The sequence below is a fragment of the Phoenix dactylifera genome, chromosome 11, assembly GCF_051530095.1.
Source record: "Phoenix dactylifera cultivar Ajwa chromosome 11, Ajwa_hap1_PhDact_Kaust_v1.1, whole genome shotgun sequence".
In the NCBI taxonomy this organism is placed as follows: Eukaryota; Viridiplantae; Streptophyta; class Magnoliopsida; order Arecales; family Arecaceae; genus Phoenix; species Phoenix dactylifera.
The window spans coordinates 13,899,099-13,921,685 of NC_143200.1; the positions used below are offsets into that span (position 1 = coordinate 13,899,099).

Sequence of the window (22,587 nt, forward strand, 5' to 3'; positions counted from 1 at the left end):
TATTGAGAGTCGAAATTTGGCACTAGTTAAACATCTGCTTGAGTTGTGAAAAACAAAAAGATCTGAATTTGGGTTTCGAAGATTGAAGAATAGGTGGCAATATTCAGAAGCCAGGATTTTTTTTTTCTCAATTGTTTAGCTTGTCCAAGAATGTTCTGACCTCGTAAAAGTAGATATGATATGTTTTCAGCTTATGTTTTAACTATGACTGCCGTGAGTGTTGGACTAACTTTAATTTACTATCTTAGCTCGTTTACAAAACTTAATTTATTTGGATTGTTTAATGATTACAGCAGTCTTTTGTTAAGTATGTCGCATCTGAAAAGGTCCCCAAGGAATTTAAATCATTCCTTTACTGTTCTCCTTGAGGCTTGGAAGAAAAATTTGCTCCATGGCTTTTTATTTAGTCTGTATTAAGTTATTTGATTTTTCATTTTTCCCATCAATTTCCTATGCCTATCAGAGCATCATAATTTTACTGTTGTTAATTCTTTTTTTATCATGTAAAGGATTTCAACCAATTTTTACAAGACAATTATAAATGTGATATAAAATTTTGCCCCAAAGTCAAACCTATGGAAAAAACATTAATTTTTCTTGGATTAAAGTTGGAACACTACCTTGCTTTTGACCCAGCCTATTTCAGATATTGTTTTCTTGTTTTGGATGAAGACTTTCTTAAATGCAATTAAAGAAGTTGAATTTTATGTAAACCTAAATTGATTATACTCTCATCTGCTTGTGGTCAAGAAGTTTTCAACCCCATGCTATTAGCACAATGGTCATTGAAAATATATTTATAATTTTCTTGATGAATAGAGTATTTTTAAAAATCTAACAAAGTTTGCAAGTACTTTACAAATCACTGTGACAAGATTTTGCTGTACTCTTCCCTTTTACATACTCAAATTTCAGGAGATTCGTTATTTTTCCTACTTTACTCGCAACTTTATCTCATGTTATTACATTTCCTCTATCATCGTTATCCCATATTTTGACATTGTTACCGTGACAATCTAAACTAGAATATGATTCTCAGTGTTTTGACTTTTACGCTATCAAGGTTAAGGACTAAAACTGTCGTTCTTTTTCCTAATGTAGGTATCTGCCCTTGCTTATACTTTTGTAGAATGGGAGGCACCATCAACTGACTGCTTTTGCCTCCATAATATTGTGTAATAATTGTAAAGTAACTGGTTGACATGAAATGGCGACCAGTGTTGGTCAGACTTATTATGGATGGTCACAGGAGGAGTTATCTGATCGAGATGATTCTCAAGTAATTTTTTTCTAATCTCTTTGGGTTGTTCACCATCATAATTATTTGTCTAAAAAAATCTTTAATGCTCCTTTAGAGTGCTAAACTAACAGCAATTCATTCTTACATGTATCAAACCATCTATTTTTTGCTCTTTAACCCTTTTTTAATGACATTATTCAGGTTACATAAATGCTAACTACAATGATACGATATTTATCTATTGCTAGTTTCATTTTGCATTTCAGATTTTTTAATATATGATCTTACATGTAATATATTGTATCAAATTCTACACTATATTTGCAACAGAATGGTACGAGTTCTTTTATTCTCTGCTGTGGTCTTATTGGTTCTATTTTGCTTGTTTTCCTCTCCTTGCAGTTTCATTGCTGTTTTTGAAGTATATATAGTTGGGATGATATAAACTCCTTACATCTGCTTATTAAGTTAGATTGCTATGCAAAAGGTCTATAATGAATATAATTTTCCTATTCTGTTGTTATTGGGTGGCTAAATGGGTGCTTGAGCTTTATTAAGTACCTGAGTTTCATTTCTCTGTATTTCCTGATGTGACCTACTTTGTTATTCTTCTCCTATATTGAATTCTGAACTCATGATACATTACCTTTCAGCTGTGTTGGTATATTAATTTTCCCCTTTTTGTTTCTTACATTTTCTGTTGATTTATATGGATATTATATTAAGTTTGATACAAAGTTAGCAGAGAATATAGCATGTGATACAAAGAAGCCAATGAAAGATAATTGGGGTGCTGTAATTATTTAAATATATTGTTTTCTTTCATTTATGTAGAGTATTAATATTGTTAATGTGGTTTGCAGGAAGCTTCGGTCTCGCAAATGCTTGATCATGGTTCTATATCCTTTGGAAGATTTGCAGCTGAGTCATTGTCATGGGAGAAAAGGTCAGTGTTTACTCACGACAGACGCCAGGAGGAACTGGACAAGTTTAGTGGCTTAGTTGCCGAAAAGAAAGCATACTTTGAAGAATACTACAGAAGGCTTCGAGCTTTAAAGGCCTTGGAACAGAACCAGCAAACTGAGCTCACATTGGATTATGGTGGTGATGGTAGTAATTCTAGCCAAACTGGAGAAGATGATGAAACAGCTCTGCAGCATGGAAGTCTTAGAGATGGGGCAGCAGAAACTATTGATGCCCCTTCTACAGAAACTGAAAATGAACTAAACTTCAAGCAGGATACGAAGTGCAGTCAAGCTCTTCAAACTAGACCGCTGTATCCAGGATCCACAACATCAAATATAGACTCGCTGAGAAGAAGCATGGAAAAAATTGAGCCAGAGAAAAACTTTAACCATGCTGTGATGCAAGACCTGGACAGAGAATCCTTGTCGTCATTAAGTAGAAGCATAGAAGAGATTGAACAGAATGATATCAGTAGTGTTGATGACAGAGAGATTCTGAGGGAACAGGAGAGTCCAGGGTCTAATGTTGAATCTGGGCCTCCTACCAACAGGTCTGTGTCAGACGTGACAAATTCTAGAACCGGAGTCTCACCGCATGCACCTGGTCACAACTTGATACCATACAAAACCAAACTGGCTGTTGAGAAACCTCCAGACTGTAAATCAGTTCCTGAAGTGAAGAAGGTATGGCAAACTTGGAATGTTTTCTTGCATGTGTATAAAAACTACTTGTTACTTTGAATAAGCTAGTTTGTTTTTCTTCAGTGACCAAATGAAATCAAGACTGGGAAAGGAACTGGAAATGTTTGTTTCGCTATGCTGCAGCAAATCCAACTTCCCAGTCAGATATGATGTCCAAATTTGTTTTAAAAATACGGCGTGCTAGGGACATACTTGGGCAATAGCTCATTTAGGAGGAAAATCTTGACCACCATGGGTCACCCAGTCCACAAAATTGATTCAGATAGGATTTTGGGTGCAGTAGTTCGTGCACATTTTCTAAATGCAATATCTCCTTTTCCACCATTCAGCTCAGAGCTAAAGCAGAGCCGGCTTGTTACTGACCGTCTCCACAGAATCCCAGCATGATTTATTGATCAGAAATTGTTTCTTCCTTTCATCCCTTTAACCTTCCAATCAGATATAACTTATTTTTATATTAGTTATCTAACCAAGGGTATATATCATGGCCATCACCCACAATTCAGAGAAGCATAAAAAAAGAGAAGTTGATGTACTCCATACGGTGGATTTTGATATGCCAAATATTACCTATTCTTCAGTTTATTCTTAATAGTAAATACAGACTTACTGTATATGCTAAGTATTGTTTGTTCCTACTAGCGTACTGAATATATTCAGTCAAGAGAATAGTGTAAGCCTAATTCTGTTATACCATGAGATTGATCCTTAACATTCTAGGAAAATGCTTCCCTTAAAACAATATCGTTTTGGTTGTGACAGGCAAGAGACACCACGATGGCAATGACTTGTCTGAAGATGCAAAGCCTCAGGTGTTCCCATTAAAAGGAATCAATCATCAGATAGCTGCAATCATGCATAATGCAGTGTGTCAGCAGCTGCCTGCTGTGTGCGGTTAACTAGTTATAATACCTGTTTTCTCTCCTAGTTAAAATGGCTGCTGCTGTCAAGTGGTACATATCTGTAGTCTGTGTAACTTGCTGTATCATATATGCCGTAAAAGGCTGTAATTTAGATCTTGTATTGCTTTGGAGCGTTGATCCCGTCGGGTTACTCTCGCACGCGTTGCGACGATTGCAGTGGAAACACACGTGCGGGGTTGTTCATCACATGAACATTCGAGGAAGGGTAGAATTCAAAAAAATTCTGAGTTCACAAACTCAGAAAATTATGAATTAAAAAAAAGAGATTAAAATTAAAACTTGATTAATTTAATTCTATAATAAAGAATTGTAAGGATTCTATTTTACCTTTGAGCGGGTAGATCTTTACCGCTATCTGATGATCGAAGGATTAAACCGTACAAGTGTCCAACCTTTATAGGTATCCACACAAGGTACAGATCGTTTCAAGCATCTTGATTTCATTGGAGTGCTGGCTTTCTTATAGAAGATTCTCTTTTGAAGGTTGAAACTTTTTTAAGCAATTAACTTTTGATTGCTTCCAAGAGGAGGAAGAAGGAAGAAGAAAAAGAAACATTTTCTCTTTTTCTTGGAAGGAGGAAGAAGAAAAGGACTTCCTTGCGGCTAAAGAAGAGAAAGAAAAGGCTGAATTCAATAATCTCTAATGCATATTTAGCCCTCACGCCCCCCTCCTCTTTATGTAAGCATCTCATGTCTAGCTTAAAGAAGGAAAAGGATTTGGAGAAATTCTTTCTTGATTCACCCCTTCCAATCCTTTACTTAAAAGAGGTTGGAGAGAACCAAGGAGAGGCAACATGGCCTCTCCTTGTGCCGTGTGGAAGGCCAAAAAAGGAAGGAGGGGTGGGGCGTGATGCAATCAAGAGGTTCTTGGCGTGATTCAAGGAGGGGTGGATGCCCCTCCTTTGTTTCACCCGAGGAAGAAAAGGAGGGGGAGTTCCTTCCTTTTATGCTTTAGATTTTCTAATTCAATTAGGAATCATATGGTTCCTCTTGATTAATTGAATCCTAATCTAATTAGGACCCAATATGTCCTCCAATTTGATTCATGTAAATCCTAATCCAATTAGGATCCAAATTGGATTTATGAATTAAGTTCCTTATCAAATAAGGAGTTCTAATTAATTAGGACTTTCCATCCTTATCTAATAAGGTTAAGCCTAATTGATTTAGTCCAATTAAAATCCTCCTTCTTTAACTCACTAACTCTTAGTGGGTTAAACCAATTATCAATCAAATTGACAATCAAGATATATTGCAATTCTAAATCGCAATCCAACCGTCGGAATGATCAAAATCTCTTATATGTGTGACCCTATAGGTTCTATTCTGTCTGATAGTGAGATATATTGTGATCTCCATCATAATATTATTGAAACTCCTTTCAATTGGTTGAAATAATTTCAACTCTTTTCTTCAGAATTTACTGATCATCAAGTGAATGCCTTCGAGTCTCACAATCCACCAGTGATACCTAGCAGCATGTAGTGACAATCCAGTAAAACGGAATAGATGAACTTCTAGGTGCAGTTAGCGTATGATATAGTCCTTCTATCATGGATCCCGACAAGATGGAGGTCATGGATAACTCCTCAAACCCCATCATCTGTTATATGTCAAAATTTATTTGACTTAAGTTCGAGATTAGAAAACTCCTTTTCCAAAATGTCTTAGCCAAGGTTTTTCGAACTCAGACTCATAAATCACATAGGATCTCTCTTAGTCTATCAAGATCGATAGATCTCATCTAGATGCAATCCTAATTCGACAGTGAACCTACTGCAGCCAATCTGCACCACAAGGATCCTAATGGATAGGGCCCATGTTTATGTGCTCGTCAAACTACAGCGACCTCACTGTGAATAGCTATGGCATCGCAGGTCTAAGTACCAATCATACAACTGCAGCATCAAGTAAATCACTGACATCCAAGTGACTTCTTGCTTTGGTCACGCTCAGTACACTTATTCTCTAACAAGCACTTGCACAATCATTTCAGTGTCCCCACACTGTGGACTCAAGACTCGTCCATTAAAAAATATGATATGTGCACTAATCTCATCGAATCGATCACCGTCCTTCGTAATGATCCATCGATCAAGAGTAATTCAGAAATTAATCAACAATGGCAAATGCTTTAAATTCTCAACTCTTGAGAATATATGTCATTATCTTATTAATTCTTTGGACAATTCATGGACGGATAATAACATGAATGAAAAAAATATCCAATTTTATTAATTAATAAAAAGATCAAGTACAAATTTATGTCTCAGAATATATACAATTTTTCTGCCAAATTAGCTTCTAGGGCATACTTCTAATAGATCCTGCAGCTAGAAGTGTCATTGGATATTTAAAGATGGTGTATATACATCAAAGAGAAAGGAATGAACTTAGATATATGAGCATGATAGATCATCAAACATCTCTTTCTAATTTTGATTGATGTGGTGATCATGTAATTTGGAATGTATAGTAGGTCAGTGGATTCCTTTGGGCCTTGATATGCATGTTAATGGTTCCTTTTGCCCTGTTGCTTCAGCAGCTCAACCGAAAAAAAAAAAAAAAAGCTGGCTAGAGGCTGTTGTCTTCCAGCAATAAATCCACCTCATATTTATGAGGAGAAAGGGCTGTGGTATCTACCAACCACTTGCTCATGCAATTCCCCACAAGGAGCAGAGTAGGAGAAATCTGAGGTGACTAGATGATAGCTCGTCAATGCTACAGGGCCACCCTCAAGAGAAAGAAATCCATAGAAATCCTACCGATAGAAGGGTTGGACACAAGGGACAAACTGAAGGAGCAGCGAGGAGAACTAGCCGAAGAGTTGGCGCAGGTTCCCTTAAAGAAATATAAGCCTGACCAAACTGTTTGGATCAGCTCCAACTTGAGTGAAGAAAATCGAGGTAAAGTAATCAATTTCTCTATGCCAATGCGGATGACTTCACCTAGTCGGCCCAACAACATGCTGGGTTTAAGCTCCAAGGTGTTGGTTCACCGGCTCAATGTGGACCCAACTCATCGACTTGTGTAATAAAAGAAGAAAAACTTCATCGTAGAAAAACAACAAGTCATCGACCAAAAAGTTGACAAACTCTTGGAGAATAGTTTTGTTCACGAGGTGAACTATTCTGATTGGTCAGCCAATATTGTACTTGTGAATAAAACTAACAAAAAATGACAAGTTTGCATGGACTATACCGACCAGAATAAGACTTTTCCGAAAGACAGCTTTCCACTCCCCAAGATTGATCAGCTCGTAGATGTGACCTTTGGACATCAATTACCAACCTCCATAGATGCAATCTCTAGGTACAACCAGATCCAAAGGACATCCGAAGACGAGTAGAAAACAACCTTTCTCACTGGCAGAGGCCTCTACTGCTACAAGGTAATGCCCTTTGGCTTAAAGAATACAAGGGCAACTTACCAACACCTCATCAATAAGATCTTCAAGGAGCAAATCGGCCGAAACATGGAGGTGTATATGGATAACATGTTCGTAAAAAGCTAAGTAATGGGGCAGCACATAGCCGACTTAGAGGAAACTTTTGCGACCCTCAAAAGGTTCCAAATAAAGCTCAATCGGACGAAGTACGCCTTCGGAGTTGCGTTAAGAAAATTTCTGGATTCCGTAGTGACACAGCGAGGCATTGAGGCAAATCCAAAGAAGATCTGAGCAGTGCAGGACATACAACTCCCAAAGACCGTCAAAGAAATTCGGCGCCTGGCTGGTCAGGTCGCCGCGCTGGCAAGATTTGTCTCCAAATCAGTGGAGTGCTGCCTTCCATTCTTCAAGATCCTAAAGCATCCAAAGAACTTTCAATGGATCAAAGAGTGTCAAAAGGCCTTCGACCAACTAAAGAAATACCTCAGCTCTATCGCCTTTCCTCACCAAGCCATAAGTTAGAGAAATGCTTTACTTATAATTAGTCGTTTCTCCTTCTGCTGTGAGTGTGATCTTGGTGCAGGAGGAAGAAGGATGCTAGAAACTGATCTACTACACAAGTAGTATCCTACAAGATGCCAAGACCAGATATTCTAAGTTGGAGAAGGTGGTTTATGCTCTCATCATCTCAGCTCGGAAGCTCCGCCCATATTTCTAGACCCATTCAGTCACAATCTTGACCGACCAGCCAGTGAGGCAAATTATAAGAAAGCCCAGAAATGCAGATTAGTTGGTGAAGTGGGCAGTGAAGCTCGAAGAATTCGACTTGGAGTACCAACCTAGGCCATCCATCAAGGCAAAAGGGTTGGCATACTTTCTGGTGGAATGCACCATCCCTAATGAAGATCCCGCCGAGCTCTCCAAAATAAAGACCACAGAGTGGTTATGGATCCTGCACGTAGACGAGTCATCAAACCTAGGGGGCAGTAGGGTTGGGCTCATACTTACCAGCCCAGATGGAGTAATCATAGAGTACGCTCTGCGATTCAAGTTTTCGACCTTAAATAAGAAGGCTAAATATGAAGTGCTCATCACCAGGCTCAAGCTTTCCAAGGAGCATGGGTCCAGCAGTTGAAGGTCTTCAAAGACTCACAATTGATCGTCGGCCAAGTTCGAAGAGAATTCGAAGCTCGGTGGCCATCGATGATCATATATCTACAGAAAGTAAACGACATCACTTTAGCCTTTCATAGCTTTGATATACATTAGATTTCTCATACGGAGAATGCAAGGGTCGACCTGCTGTCAAAACTAGCCACCTCGAAGATTGTCGACCCGACCAAAGCTACATCTCTCGAAGTCCTAGAGAAGCCGAGCATCGACGAGCCCGAGGTCATGATAAACACTATTGTCGAGCCGAGCTAGATTGATCCCCTCTTCGACTTCTTGAAGGACGAAAAATTGTCTACGAACTAGGGTGGAGCCTGCTAGATGAAGCAACAAGCCTCCCACAATGCTCTCCTTGATGACAAGTTATATTGGAGATCATTTTCATTGCCTCTCCTCAGATGCCTTTGTCTGACTGAGGTAGATTATGCACTTCAGAAAGTGCATGAGGACATCTGTGGAAATCACTTGGGGGGAATATCCTCGGCCTATAAGATCTTACGACAAAGATACTGTTGGCCCACCCTGCAAAAGGATACTGCCGACATCGTCAAGAGATGCAACCAATACCAATGCTAGGCAAGCATCCAATAATGACTAGCTGTGTCGCTGACACCGATTAGTGCCCTTTAGTTATTTGCACAGTGGAGAATCGACATCCTTGGACCTTTTTCAAAGGCAATCGGGCAGTGCCAGTTTTTCTTTGTGGCGGTGGACTACTTCACCAAATGGGCAAAAGTCGACCTAGTGGCTTGGATTACCAAGGTGAAAGCTCAAAATTTTGTTTGGAAGGCCATAATTTCTATATTCGGACTCCCTCGAGTGATCATCACCGATAATGGGCGTCAGTTTGACAATGCCCAATTCACAGAATTTTACACTAAGCTCGGAATCGACCACCGGTTTACTTCGGTGGCACACCTCCAATCAAACAGAGAGGCCAAAGTAACCAACCGAACGATTTTGTAGGGACTAAAGGCAAGACTGGACTGAGTAAAGGGCATGTGAGTTGAAGAGCTCTACAGTGTTTTGTGGGCATATAGAACCACGTCTCGAGTCCCCACCAAAGAGACGCCCTTCAACCTTGCTTTTGGAACAAAGGCAGTAATCCCATTAGAGATTAGGCTTCCGTCACTTCGGGTGAAAAGCTTTGATGACCAAACAAATCTCGATCAGCTCCGAGCCAACCTTGATCTATTGGAAGAAACTAGAGTGCAAACTCAAATCCGCCTGGCAAAGTACCAGTGGAAAGCAGCTCGGTACTATAACTCAAAGGTCAAGAGTAAGATCTTCTGACTTAGCGACCTCGTCTTAAGAAAGATCGAAGTATTTTGACCAAGAGAGCCCGAAAAGCTAAACCCAAACTGGGAAGGCCCATACTGAGTACCGAATCAATGCGACCTAGAATATATAAGTTGGAGCACCTTGACGATGCTCTGATCCCATGAACTTAGAATTTCGACAATCTTCATATTTATCACCAATAAGGTTCGTTTGTATTTCAAGTTTATTTCTAATAAAAATTTTCTCGTTATGTCTCTATCTTTTAGATTGGACAAGTATAACAAGCATTTTGACTCAAGACACCCCACGAATGCCTGGGCTCCGAACTAAGGAGACACCCCAAATCCGTCTAGGACATCCTCAAGCCGAGCTCATTTGAAGTTCTTCTAGACTCGAACTCTAGAGAGAACAACTAAGGAGACACCCCGAATCCATCTGGGACCTCCTCAAGCCAAGCTCACTCAAAATTCCTCCTAACATAAATTTCGAAGAGGTCAACTAAGGAGACACCCCAAGCCAACTTGGGACCTCCTCAAGCTAAGCTCACTTAAAATTCCTTCGGAGACGAACTCCAAAGAGGTCAACTAAGAAGACACCCAAGGCCGACCGGGAACCTCCTAAAGCCAAGCTCACCTAGAGTTTATCTAGAGACAAACTCAAGAAGGATCAACCGAGGAGCCCAAGATAGGCCAAAAACCCTTGCCAATCCTGTGGTTGGAATTGAATATAAGAAGATGCGTCAAAGGAAGGTTCAATGCTATAACCCAAACACAAGCAAAAAGTAGACAACATAAGCAAAATCTGAAGTTAGGTATTTTAGAAAATTCTTTATTTTCATTACTTTTAAATATATACATTGACCTCGACAAAGGTCGAGCAAAAATAGATGTACATCAACCTCGGTAAAAATCAAGCCAAAAATGAAGTACAAGCCCAGTCCAAAGCAAAAAAGGTAAAGAAGTGAAGGGCTTCATTCTTTGCCTTCACCCTCACCAACATCGCCGTCCTCGCCATCTTTGCCGCCTCCGCCGGCCTCGCTACCTTCGCCGTCCTCATCGCTTCTTTCACCGAAGTTAGGTTGAAGGTCGAAAAAGTCCATCTCCGGGAAGAGTTGCTGGTCCCGAGCTCAACATTCCTCAAAGCCCTTTACAAAAGCATCAGCCGCGTTCTCCTCATAGTCATCCTTATACTAGTCTAAGGAGAGATATTCCTCAATTGCCTTGGCGGCCCTCTACTTGGCTTGGATGACGAGCTCCTTGGCCTCTGCGACTTACCCCTTAGCTCAGATGACAAACTCCCAGACCTTGTTAGCCTTTTGTTCAGCCTAACCTAGCTTCGTAGAAAGCTCTGCGGCCTTTTGCTTGATAGCTTTGAAGGCCTCTCTGGCCGCAGACAGTTGAGATCTCATTGCATGATTGAACTGATTCATTTTTTATGAGCAAATATTAAACTCATTCTTTCTGCAGCTGCATAATTTATACTGTAGCCTTTGAGTGCGATCACTTCTAACTTACCGTCCATAAACCATTAAGGTCTTTATTGAGAGAGCTGCTGAGGTCTTTATGGGCCTCTCCTGTGGTTACCTGAGCTGAGGCTATAAAAAGGCTCTAAATCTTCGAACTTGAGCACAACATATCACACCTGGATGACATTGTTGGATCATTGGATGACATTGTTGGATGACATTGATAGTATAAAAAGGCTCTAAATCATCGATACATTCGTGGTAGTATACTTGGATGACATTGTTGTGTACAGCCGAACGTTGGATGAGCATGTGGCGCACCTGAGGCAAGTCTTCTCCACCTTACGGCAGCACCAGCTCTTTGTGAAAAGGGAGAACTATGTGTTTGCGCAGCGGAGGGTGCCGTTCCTCGGGCACATCATTGGGGATGGAAGGCTCATGATGGATCCCTCGAAAATTTCGGCCATAGCCGAGTGAGAGGTACCTACATGAGTTACACACTTACACTCTTTTCTTGGCTTGGCAAATTACTTTAGGAGGTTCATCACTGGATATTTAAAGTTATGTGCCCCACCGATGGATTTGTTAAAGAAGGATCGACCATGGTGGTGGTCAAACCAATGTCAGGAGGCGTTTGATCGTCTCAAGCAGGTGGTCACGGTGGAGCCGGTCCTCGTGCTACCGGACTTTTCCATTTCTTTTGAAGTCCACACCGACGCATCAGATTTTGCCATTGGAGGGGTGCTCATGCAGGAAGGGCACCCAGTGGCCTACGAGAGTCGGAAGTTGAACGACACCGAGCGTAGGTATACGGTTCATGAAAAGGAGATGATAGCGATTGTGCACTGCCTTTGAACCTGGCACCATTACCTCGCTGGATCTAAGTTTCTGGTGCGCACGGATAACATGGCCACAAGCTACTTTCAGACCCAGCCAAAGCTCACCTCTAAGCAGTCGAGATGGCAGCAATTTCTCGCTGAATTTGATTGCGACATCGAGTACAAGCCGGGCCGAACTAATTCAGTCCCTGATGCCTTGAGTAGGAAGGTACAGTTGGCTACGGTTTCTTCCTTTTTCGGACCAGCAAGGAACCCAATAGAGAGGGTCAAGGCCGAGATGGAGAAGGATCCGTGGGCCACTTCCATGGGTAAACTCATCATGGACGGCAAGGCGCGCCGTTTCTGAACCGAAGGAGGGCATATTTTGACACGAGGGCGACGTGTCTATGTGCCTTCAGGCGGAGGGCTAAGGCGCGAGGTGCTGTGAGAACACCATGATTCTATGTGGGCGGGACCCAAGCTCTCATAGAACATAACTATTATTGGCCGAAGATGCGGGATGACATCGAGGAGTATGTTCTCACTTGTTTGCTATGCCAACAAGACAAGGTTGAACATCGAGGACCTGCGAGGTTGTTGGAACCATTACATATACCAGAGCATCCGTGGGAGAGTGTCTCCATGGACTTCATCATCGGGCTACCTCCAATGGATGAGAACAGTTCTATCATGGTAGTGGTGGATCATTTTTTGAAGTACGGGCCTTCATTCCAGCACCTACTACTTGCCATGCGGAGGACGTGGCACAGTTATTCTTCACATATGTGGTAAAATATTGGGGGATACCGCGGAGTATCGTTTCTGATCGCGATGCTCGCTTCACGGGGAGGTTTTGGACGGAGTTATTTCGGATCTCGAAACGGAGCTGAAGATGTCCACAGCCTTCCACCCTCAGTCAGGCGGCCAAACAGAGCGAACCAATGCATTATTGGAGATGTATTTGAGGCACTATGTAAGTGTCAACCAGCAGGATTGGGTGCGACTCTTGGACCAAGCCCAATTCAGCTACAACTTACAGCGATCGGAGTCTACAAGTAAATCACTGTTTGAGGTAATTATAGGGTTGCAACCAGACACTCCGGGAAGTATCGCAGCGGACTACATGGGACGTAGTCTGACCGCCTACAGGTTCGTGAGGGATCTGAAGGAGGATATAGATTTGGTTCCGATCTCCTTGTTGAAGGCGACCAATTGGATGAAGAAGTGGGCTGACATAAAGCGGCGGGCAGCTGAGTTTCAGGCTGGTGATCTGGTATTGGTGAAGCTTTACCATCACATGAAATTGAAGTCGGGCTAATGTAACGGAATTTTATTAAGAAATTTTTGAAATTCCTTGCTTCCGCTGCGCCCCTAGATCGCTTCGAAACCCTACAGTGGTATCAGGCCAATCTTTATTGGTTCAATCAAATGACCATGCATGATGTAGGATTCATAATTGCTATAAGAGCGCAATATTATATGATTGTTATATGCTATGAGATAGCAATGTTATAGTATGTCTATAGAAATGCTATGTATGAATGTGTTACATTCATAGAATGTGCCAGAGACCAGAAAGCCCTCATAAAAATTATATTAAGTTGTAGTGAAAAATACTTTAAGCTTACCCATTCTGGATCAATTGATCAATTGGTGTCTAGGAAAGTATTAAATGTGGTTACTTAATTAGGACCGTTGCGAAAGCACGGGGAGCCTCCCACCTACTTACCTGGCCAATTTGGTTAATTATCTTTTATAGATAGCTTAATGTTGAAAAACACTATTCCTAGCCTTTCTTCATGCGTCGATACTATTTTGTCAAGATCCATGCTAGTTTGTTGTGCTAACACAAGGCTTGCTCAGGGGACTGATATAATATTGTCTTGGTGCATTAAGATGCTTATGGCATATTTTAATATGTTGTTTTGTTGTGCTAACACAAGGGCAGCATTATTCAAATATGACTTTATGGAAATGAAGGGTCTGACTTAACTAAAACATTATAGTTTCTTGTGCTAACATAAGGCTATAAGTGTTTTTAGAGGACAAGGTAATGTTGAGAATTGCATGAGATGCAATTGGAAAGAGTTTCCTACCTCTGAACTCATAAAGGTTTGTTGTACTAACACAGCCTTTTACGAGGAATTAGGATCTCAACCTTACTAAGAAAAATCAATTAGGGTTTTCTCGTTTATCATAGGAGAGGGCTATGATATTCGATAAAAATAGTGAAAGTAACAATTAGATAGAAGTTCTTATCTAATTGTATATATGTCATCATGATTGGTCTGCTTATGTTAGTTTTGTTCTTTGCTTATGTAGAATTAATTCTGAATTAATAGCTTCTTCACTATCATTGAGAGGCATCTTGAATGCCAACAAGTTGACTGGTCCGAACTATGTGGACTGGTTGAGGAATCTTAAGATTGCGCTCACTCAAGAAAAACTTTCTTACATCCTCGAAACTCCTGATCTTGGATCAATAGGAGATGATGCTACTGAAGATGAGGTTGCCACACACAAGATGTGGAAGAATGACAGTTTGACTGTCAAATGTATCATGCTGGCCTCCATGTCCAGTGAATTGCAAAGGCAGCATGATAGCATGGATACTCTCTCTATACTTCTCAATCTAAAGGAGCTATATGGAGCACAAAGTAGAACTGCTAGATATGAGATATCTAAGCAGTTATTTCGTGCAAGAATGAATGAAGGAATATCCGTACAAAACCATGTTCTTATGGTTATTAACTTGATCACTAGATTGAGTCAACTAGGTTTTGCTATGGATGGTGAGCTAAGTCAAGATTTGATCCTGTAATCACTTCCTGAATCCTTCTCTCAGTTTGTTGTGAATTTTCACATGAACAAACTGAATACCTCTTTGCCTGAGCTGTTGAATATGCTCAAGACAGCCGAGACCCATATCAAGAAAGATAAGGGTCCACTCCTTATAGATAAAAAAAGGTCAGGCAGTAAGAGTTCTAAGAAAACATTGAACCCTAAAAGTAGCAAGATGAAGAGGAAGAAAGAAAAGAAAATCTCCGGATCAAGTATCTATTTTCATTGCGGCAAGAAAGGCTACTAGAAAAGGAATTGCAAGAGTTTTCTTGCAACTGTAAAGCCTGATGCAAGAGTTGCATCAAAAGGTATGTTTATGTTGCATGCCAGTTTGTCATTAAGTTCTTCAAATTCAAATTCATGGATATTGGATACCGGCTGTGGTTCTCATATATGCAAGTCATTACATGGACTACAAAGAATTAGAAGTTTGAAGAAAGATGACTTCGAGCTTTATGGCGTCGGAGGAGAGTCCATCCAGGCTGAAGCTGTTTGAACCTACAGATTGGAGTTGCCGTCGGGCAAACTCTTGAAAATGAAAAACTGTTATTATATGCCAAAAATTATTAGAAATGTAATTTCTATTTCTTTATTATTAAAGAAAGGATTTGAAATTAATGTAAAGAGCAATGGTTGCTCTATTTTATTTTCTAATGAATTTTATCGCAATGGCATTATGGAAAATGGTCTTCTAGCTCTGTCTCTTAATGACAATATCTATCATATTGATAAAAGCAGCAAAAGGAAAAGAGAAAATGTGAATAACACCCTCCTTTGGCATTACTGACTTAGTCACATAAGTGAATCAATCATTAGAAACTTGTGAATCTTGTCTTATGGGAAAAATGACCAAGTCTCCATTCACTGGACATGGAGAAAGGGCATGTGAGTTATTAGGACTTGTGTATACAGATGTATGTGGTCTTATGACAACTCCAGCTAGAGGTGGATACTCTTACTTCATCACATTCACTAATAATTTATGAAGGTTCGGATATGTGTATCTTATGAAACAAATCCGAAGCCTTTGATAAGTTTAAAGAGTATCAAAGTATAGTTGAAAAACAAACTGGAAAGAGTATTAAAATTCTTCAATCAGATCGAGGAGGTGAATATCTTTTTAGTGAGTTTTTAAATCATCTTAAGGAAAAGGGTATTCTCTCTGAATGGACACCTTCGTATACGCCACAGTTAAATGGTGTAGCAGAAAGGAGGAATCATACTCTATTAAATATGGTATGGTCCATGATGTGCTTTACAGACCTTTCTATTTTCTTCTGGGATTTTGCCCTAGAGACTACTGCATATGTATTAAACATGGCTCCGTCTAAATCTGTATCTAGCACTCCATATGAGATATGGAGAGGTAAGAAGCCAAATCTTAAGTACCTTAAGATATGGGGCTGTCAAGCTTATGTCAAAAGAAATTTTAGACACAAGCTAAGTGCTAGATCAGATAAGTGTGTATTTGTAGGTTATCCTAAAGAGAGTATAGGATACCTCTTCTATCATCTTACTGATCGGTTCTTTCAATTTTGAAAATAAACCACGCAATAGCACGTATCCTGTAGGATAGTGATTACGGGTGTCGGTCCACAGGGATTGAAGAATAAGTTATTTTTCTTTTAAAAATAAATCAAGAAGAAGGATTTGCTAACTTGATTTAACTAAATTAAACTATGAGTGCGAATTGAAATTTATTAGAGTAGATAGATCTAGGATTTGGAATCCACCACATAGCATTGCATTAGGGACTGTGTTCTTAATTTTTATCTTTTGGAGAGGCATGCAAATTGGCTACAAGCCTTTTAAAATAAAAGCATAAAGAGTGTTAGAAAAATCCATCTTCGGTGTAGCATGAAGTGTCTACCTAAGTATGCTAATCTAGGATGCAGCACACTTCATCTTTCTAGGCATGAATCATCTTAGACTACTTTAGCAAACATGATTAGTAACTAGCATGCTCAAAGTTTAAATATCATAAAGGAATATTTCATTGAAAATAAGAATTTAAACAAGCTCCAAAATAATTAAAAAAAATAAGAACTACAATGCCCTGATACATTGCTAGGGCTTCATCCAGCCCTAGACTAGACGTTTAGCCGCGCATGGCTTCCGGACAACCTCCCATCTGCAAATGAAAGCCTTCACCTCCCATCATTCCCAAAATATCACAAAACATTCTCTTTTCCCCTCCTTTCTCTTTTTTTTTATTTCTTTTTCTCTCCCTCTCGGCTTTCTTCTTCTTTTCACCGAAACAGGGGGTCTCCCCTGTTTTTCTGTCGAAGCCCCCTCCTCTCCCTCGGCTCTCTTCTTCTACCCTTTATATAGATCTCTCCCTGGCAATGAATCTAAGGGGAACGGACGCATGATCCTTGGGCGGAATGCGCATCAACGGCTGGATCATGGGAGCTGGTTGTGGAAGAGTGGTCGGTGGAAGATGAATACGGACGGGAGAAGGGGTTGAATACATGTCCCGATTTGGATGCGTGATCCTTGGCTTGATGCGAGAGGCTGAATCACCGGCTGCTGGGATTTCCTTCACGGATGCCGGGGATGCGCTGGGAGGAGCCAATCGGAGGATCGATGGGAATCCGGAAGAGGAAGAGGCGGAACGCCATTTCTGTGATTCGGCAGCTGGTGGCTGGTGTGGATCCGTGGATGGAATCATGCTTCATTGCTTTCCTTCTTTGGACCATTGGCTGCTGGGAGGTGAATCCGGAGGAGTTGCTCGCTGGTGTGCTCGTTGGATGCGGCTGGAACGGGCTAATGGCGCTGGTGCACTACGTGGATCACGGAGGAAGAAATGGATCACGAGTTCTCGGTGGAGGCCGGATCGCAGGAAGATGAGATTGGCTCCGGATGCGTCACGGGCAGAAGAAGGGCCGGAGGATCTGGTCGCGGGATCGTCGGGAGGTTGCCGTGGAAGGTGGACGGCCTCGGGATCTGCGGGAGGGGAAGAAGATAAACAGTGAAATGCATTTTTAGTTTTTTTTTTTCTAACACTGTTCATATGAACAGTGTTTTCACGGAACACTGTTCATATGAACAGTGATTCCAGTAATTTTCGGAAAAAATTCTTTTCTTGCTCTATTTTGACATGAAAATGGGCATATGTGGATTTAAATTAAAGGTCTCCCCTGTTTTGCTTAGTTTGCAAACGTGATACGGAGATGGGAATTTATGAACCGTTAGATTGCTTGGGTGCATGCATGTCAGTTGGGCATTGGGCTCGAACCCAGTGTTATTGAACTGAAACGTGCTGGCTGATACGCTTGGAAGGCGGGGATATGTGAATTATTTACTTCTTATCATATTTTAAATTTATTTCAAAGATTGTTCTATTTTATGGTAAAATAAGTGGTTATCCGTTTAAGAACATTGAAAAGTGCTGGAAAAAGAATATTAAATTATAGATTAATCAGCACTTATCACACCCCCAAACCTACATTTTGCTAGTCCTCGAGCAAAAAAAAAAAAAAAAGAAAAGCTCTAACTCACTTTCGCAGGCATCGCGATTGCATTTACCATATGCAACAAGGCTTTAAACCCCTAGGTTACCCTAGTGGACGAGTTATAGTCTCGTGAGGGTTTCTAGTGAAGATACCCACAAACTTCAAAATAAATCATTATTGTTATGAATTTTTTTTTTCTTTTTCTTTTTTTTTTCTCGTGAGGGTTTCTAGTGAAGATACCCACAAACTTCAATATTAAAATAAATCATTATTGTTATGAATTTTTTTCCTTTTTCTTTTTTTTAAAAAAAATCTAATTTAACATACATAAATGATAAGAATTTCAAAGCACACACGGTTTTATTTACTAAGTCAGCCCAAATCCTAGGTCAAGATGCAATTCAAGTTGAAGTCATCAAGTTCCTGTTAGGAAAGTTGTAAGACTCATTTATACTGGAGTGCTCGGTGAAATCTGGACCGTTCACAAGCTAAGGGTTTGGATCTCCAAAATGTTGCTAATACCAGTAGTTTCCAAGGATTGGTCGAAAGAACCTGCTTACTGATTCAAAATCATCTTATCTGCAGGATTTCGAGAGTTGTGGATGTTTACTTTAGTACCTCACGGGCTTTATCTGTAATATTCCAGTTTACTCGAATTTTTACAACGACGGCTTTCACACTATTATCTTTTTCAAGGTCAATACAGAGTTTTTTTTTATAAAGATATATAAATTGTGCACTTTTACTCTTGTCGTGATTTCTCCATGTAACGAGCAATCAGTCGACAACTCTCACACCAGTTGGCACAAGGTGTCAGGCATCAAGACTCCCCTACGGACTTATGCTCGGAGTTCTCATCACAAGCTCACTTGACCTTTGACAATAGGTAGCCCTTTTCGATGTTCCAGACTAAATCCATTATTATTGATGATTTTTTTTTTTTTGAATTAGATAAGTATGATTCATCAGGGTCCAAGGTTGCTACTATACTATCAATATAATGTCGAGCCTAGACCTTAGAAGTGTCGGCCAGTGTGTAGTGAAATTCCGAAGTATTAATTAGCTTACAACTCCCTAAGAGAGACTTAATTAAAAGAACTTAAATTTGTATTACTTCCGACTAGTCATTGGGCTTTTTAGATTTTATATACCTTGTGTGTTTAGCATCTCGTATTAATGTATAAAAATGAGGTTTTTTAAAAACAAAAACTTTTTTTTAATTTTTTTTATTATTATTATTTTATAAAAAATGAAAGTGAACATATTTTTTTTAAAAAAGATATTTTTATATTTTTATTTTTTTTGATAAACCTGACATTATGAAGTGAAAACGAATGCAAGAGATGCAAACAAAACAAAAAATGATTAAAAATACTTAAAAATACCCCCAAACCTAAACCTAACATTGTCCTCAATGTTAAAGAAAACTAAAAGAATTGGGTTGCCTCCCAACAAGCGCTAAGTTTATTGTCTTCAGCCAGACACAGTGAGATAGTTTTTTGCATCTTCTTTTATGAGGTCATCTATTTTGTCTATCATAAAACACTCAACTTCCCTCGCGGGTTGGTCGGCCGCATTGAACACATTTAATTTTACCTTCATGTTCCCAAATGATATGTTCATTACCCCTGTTCTACAATTGATGCATGCATTGGCTGTTGCTAAAAAGGGCCGCCCAAGGATCACGGGGATTTGTTTCTTAGGATTAGGCTCATGCTCCATATCAAGGACAATGAAATCTACTGAATAATAGAATTTGTCTACCTTGACAAGAACATCTTCAATTATCCCACTTGGTGTTTTTACAGATCGATCAGCCAATTGAAGGGATACCGAGGTTGGTTTTAACTCACCTAAACCAAGTTTCTCATAAACTGAATAAGGTAAAAGGTTGACACTTGCCCCTAGATCTAAGAGTGCTCGATCAATGAAATTATTTCCTAAGACACAGGAGATGGTGGGAGCACTAGGATCTTTGAATTTTGGAGGAGTGTTGTGTTGGAGAATAGAACTCACTTGCTCAGTTAGGAAGATCTTTTTAGGCACATGTGCCCTAGATTTTCGCTTTTGTGTACAAAGGTCTTTGAGAAATTTGGCATAGGAGGGAACTTGTCTAATAGCATCAAGAAGCGGAAGGTTGATTTTCACTTGTTTGAAAACCTCCATCATCTCCTCTAGTGAAGTTCCCTTCTTGCCAAAGGGAGAGGGTGAATTAAGAGCTTCAGGAAATGGGGCCTTTGGGATGTGAGTTTTGGCAGAAGGTGGACTAGCTGAAGAATAAGAAGATTTTAGATTTTTATTTGACACATGTCTATCCTCTTCTTCATCTTCCTTATTGTTATCTTCCCCAATCTTATTGTCTACTACACGTCCACTCCTTAGGGTAGTCAAAGCATTGGCTTGTTCCTGATGAATTGCATTTAATTGATTTTCTTGAGCCATATATTGTCCCCTAGGATTACTTAGTGGTTGGCTTGGAAGCTTTCGTTCCTCTCGCTTGTTCAGTGCATTAGCTAGTTGCCCCATTTGGGATTCTAGCTTGGCGATGGATTGCGTGTGAGAGTGCACCAATTGTGTAATGGTTTCCAAACCTTGAAGGGCGTTCAACACTTTCTCCTCAAAGGCTGTGTTTCTTTGGGGTGGAGGAGGAGTGTGTTGAAATTGAATCGAGGGACGGTAGGGATGAATATTTTGTGGGGTTTGAAAATTCTGAGGATTTTGAAAATTTTGGGAATAGGGTTGGGCTGTGTTCGAAGCTTGCTGCTTCCAAGAAAAATTTGGATGATTTCGCCATCCCGGATTATATGTATTGGAAAATGGGTCAGTACCCGATCTAGGCTGTGTTTGAGCAGCATTGATGTGTTCTTGCACGAGTTCGGAGAATTGGGGCGCTGAAGGGCACTCATGAATAGGGTGGGATGGGCTAATAGATAGTACACACTTGTGCTTGGGAAGAGTTCATGTAATGTCCACCTATCATCAGTTGGTCAATCTTATGGGACAATGCATCTACCTTGCTAGACAGGTCCATAGAATGACTTATTTCATAAATGGTCCCTTTTCTTTGAGAATTCGGGGGTGCTTGACGAGAACAAGAAGCATAGTGGAGGGAGTTTTCATTTAGATTTTCAAATAATTGCCATGCTTCATGCTCATTTTGAAGCATGAATGTCCCCCCGCATGCAGCATCGATCATCTGACGGTTTCATTCAGTTAATCCGTCATAGAAACATTGCACTAGTTGCCACTTAGGTATTTGATGATGAGGGCATTTACGGCTTAGGTCCCGAAATCTCTTCCAAGTTTCATGAAATTCTTCTCCCTCAGTTTGGGAGAAGCTTGTAATGGCACGTCTAAACTGGTTTGTTCTTCCTATGGGAAAGTATTTTTTTAGGAATTCTTGTTGTATTTGATCCCAAAAACGAATCGAGTTGGCTTCTAAAGAATTCAACCATTGTTTGGCTCTATCTTTAAGGGAGAAGGGGAATAATCTAAGTTTAAGAGCAACATCAGTAAAGTTCTGAATCTTGACAGTAGTGCAAATCTCAAGGAATTCATCTAGGTGTTTATATGGGTCTTCATTGGTGAGCCCACAAAAAGATGGGAGCATTTGGATCACACTAGATTTTATTTCATATTGTACGGCTGCTACTTCAGGTAATCGAATGCAAGATGGGAAAGTGTAAATGGTGGGAGTAAAGTACTCCCTCAGGAGTTTGGGTTGTTCTTCAGCCATCTCAGGAGGTGGGAATGATTCTAAGGTTTTGATTCCAGCTCGAATATTTCTAAGGGTCCGTTCTATTTCAGGGTCAAAAGGTAATAGGTCACATACTCTAGAACGACTTCCTTGCATACACTAGTACTTGATCAATCAAGCATGCAATAAAAGAAAAACACATAAATCCTTGTATTTGTCCTAAAACCACTAGACAGCTCCTAACTGGTTTGAAGAGGGCACCTAAGCCTCCAATCCGGTCTAATGAACCGAGTTGACCAGGTAAGCTCCCAGGTAAGTAGAGGGGTCACGATGCGTTCGCAAAGGTTCCACTTAAAACCCACTTGCCTCGAACAGATGAATTGTCTCCCTTATAGGGACAAAGCTTGCCTAGACATCAACTAAGCCACAGAGCGAAATTGGTGCAACTTTCGGTGATATTCATCCTATTGAGCTCGAATGTCCCTAGGAGCCAATATCTAATTGATTTTAATTAAGCTGACACTATGTGAGATTGAGTTCACCTAAGTTGGGCAAGAGTCCGATGATGAAATCCGGCTCTTATCTTGTTGGGATGATTGCCCTTACTATGTGCGGATTAATTTGTGTATGTATATCAAGCAT

At 40.2% G+C, this 22,587-nt stretch overlaps 1 protein-coding gene and 1 non-coding gene across 5 annotated transcripts in view; both read left to right on the top strand.

Moving 5' to 3' along the window:
* Positions 1-845: 845 nt before the first annotated feature.
* Positions 846-22,587, top strand: part of LOC120108724 (uncharacterized) — a 99,126-nt gene continuing 77,384 nt past the window's right edge. For 2 of the 4 annotated variants that reach the window (XM_088706857.1, XM_088706858.2), the window contains exons 1-2: positions 846-1,279; positions 2,104-2,889. In XM_088706857.1, the coding sequence (XP_088562983.1) occupies positions 1,208-1,279; positions 2,104-2,889 (858 nt within the window). In that variant the 5' untranslated portion in view covers positions 846-1,207. Of the gene's footprint in view, positions 1,280-2,103; positions 2,890-2,970; positions 3,079-3,669; positions 4,772-22,587 lie in introns of those variants that run through there. The other 2 variants (XM_088706856.1, XM_088706859.1) reach the window with 2 other exon arrangements.
* Positions 21,503-21,608, top strand: LOC120109325 (small nucleolar RNA R71). Its single transcript, XR_005510268.2, has one exon. It is a non-coding gene; the product is annotated as a small nucleolar RNA R71 (small nucleolar RNA).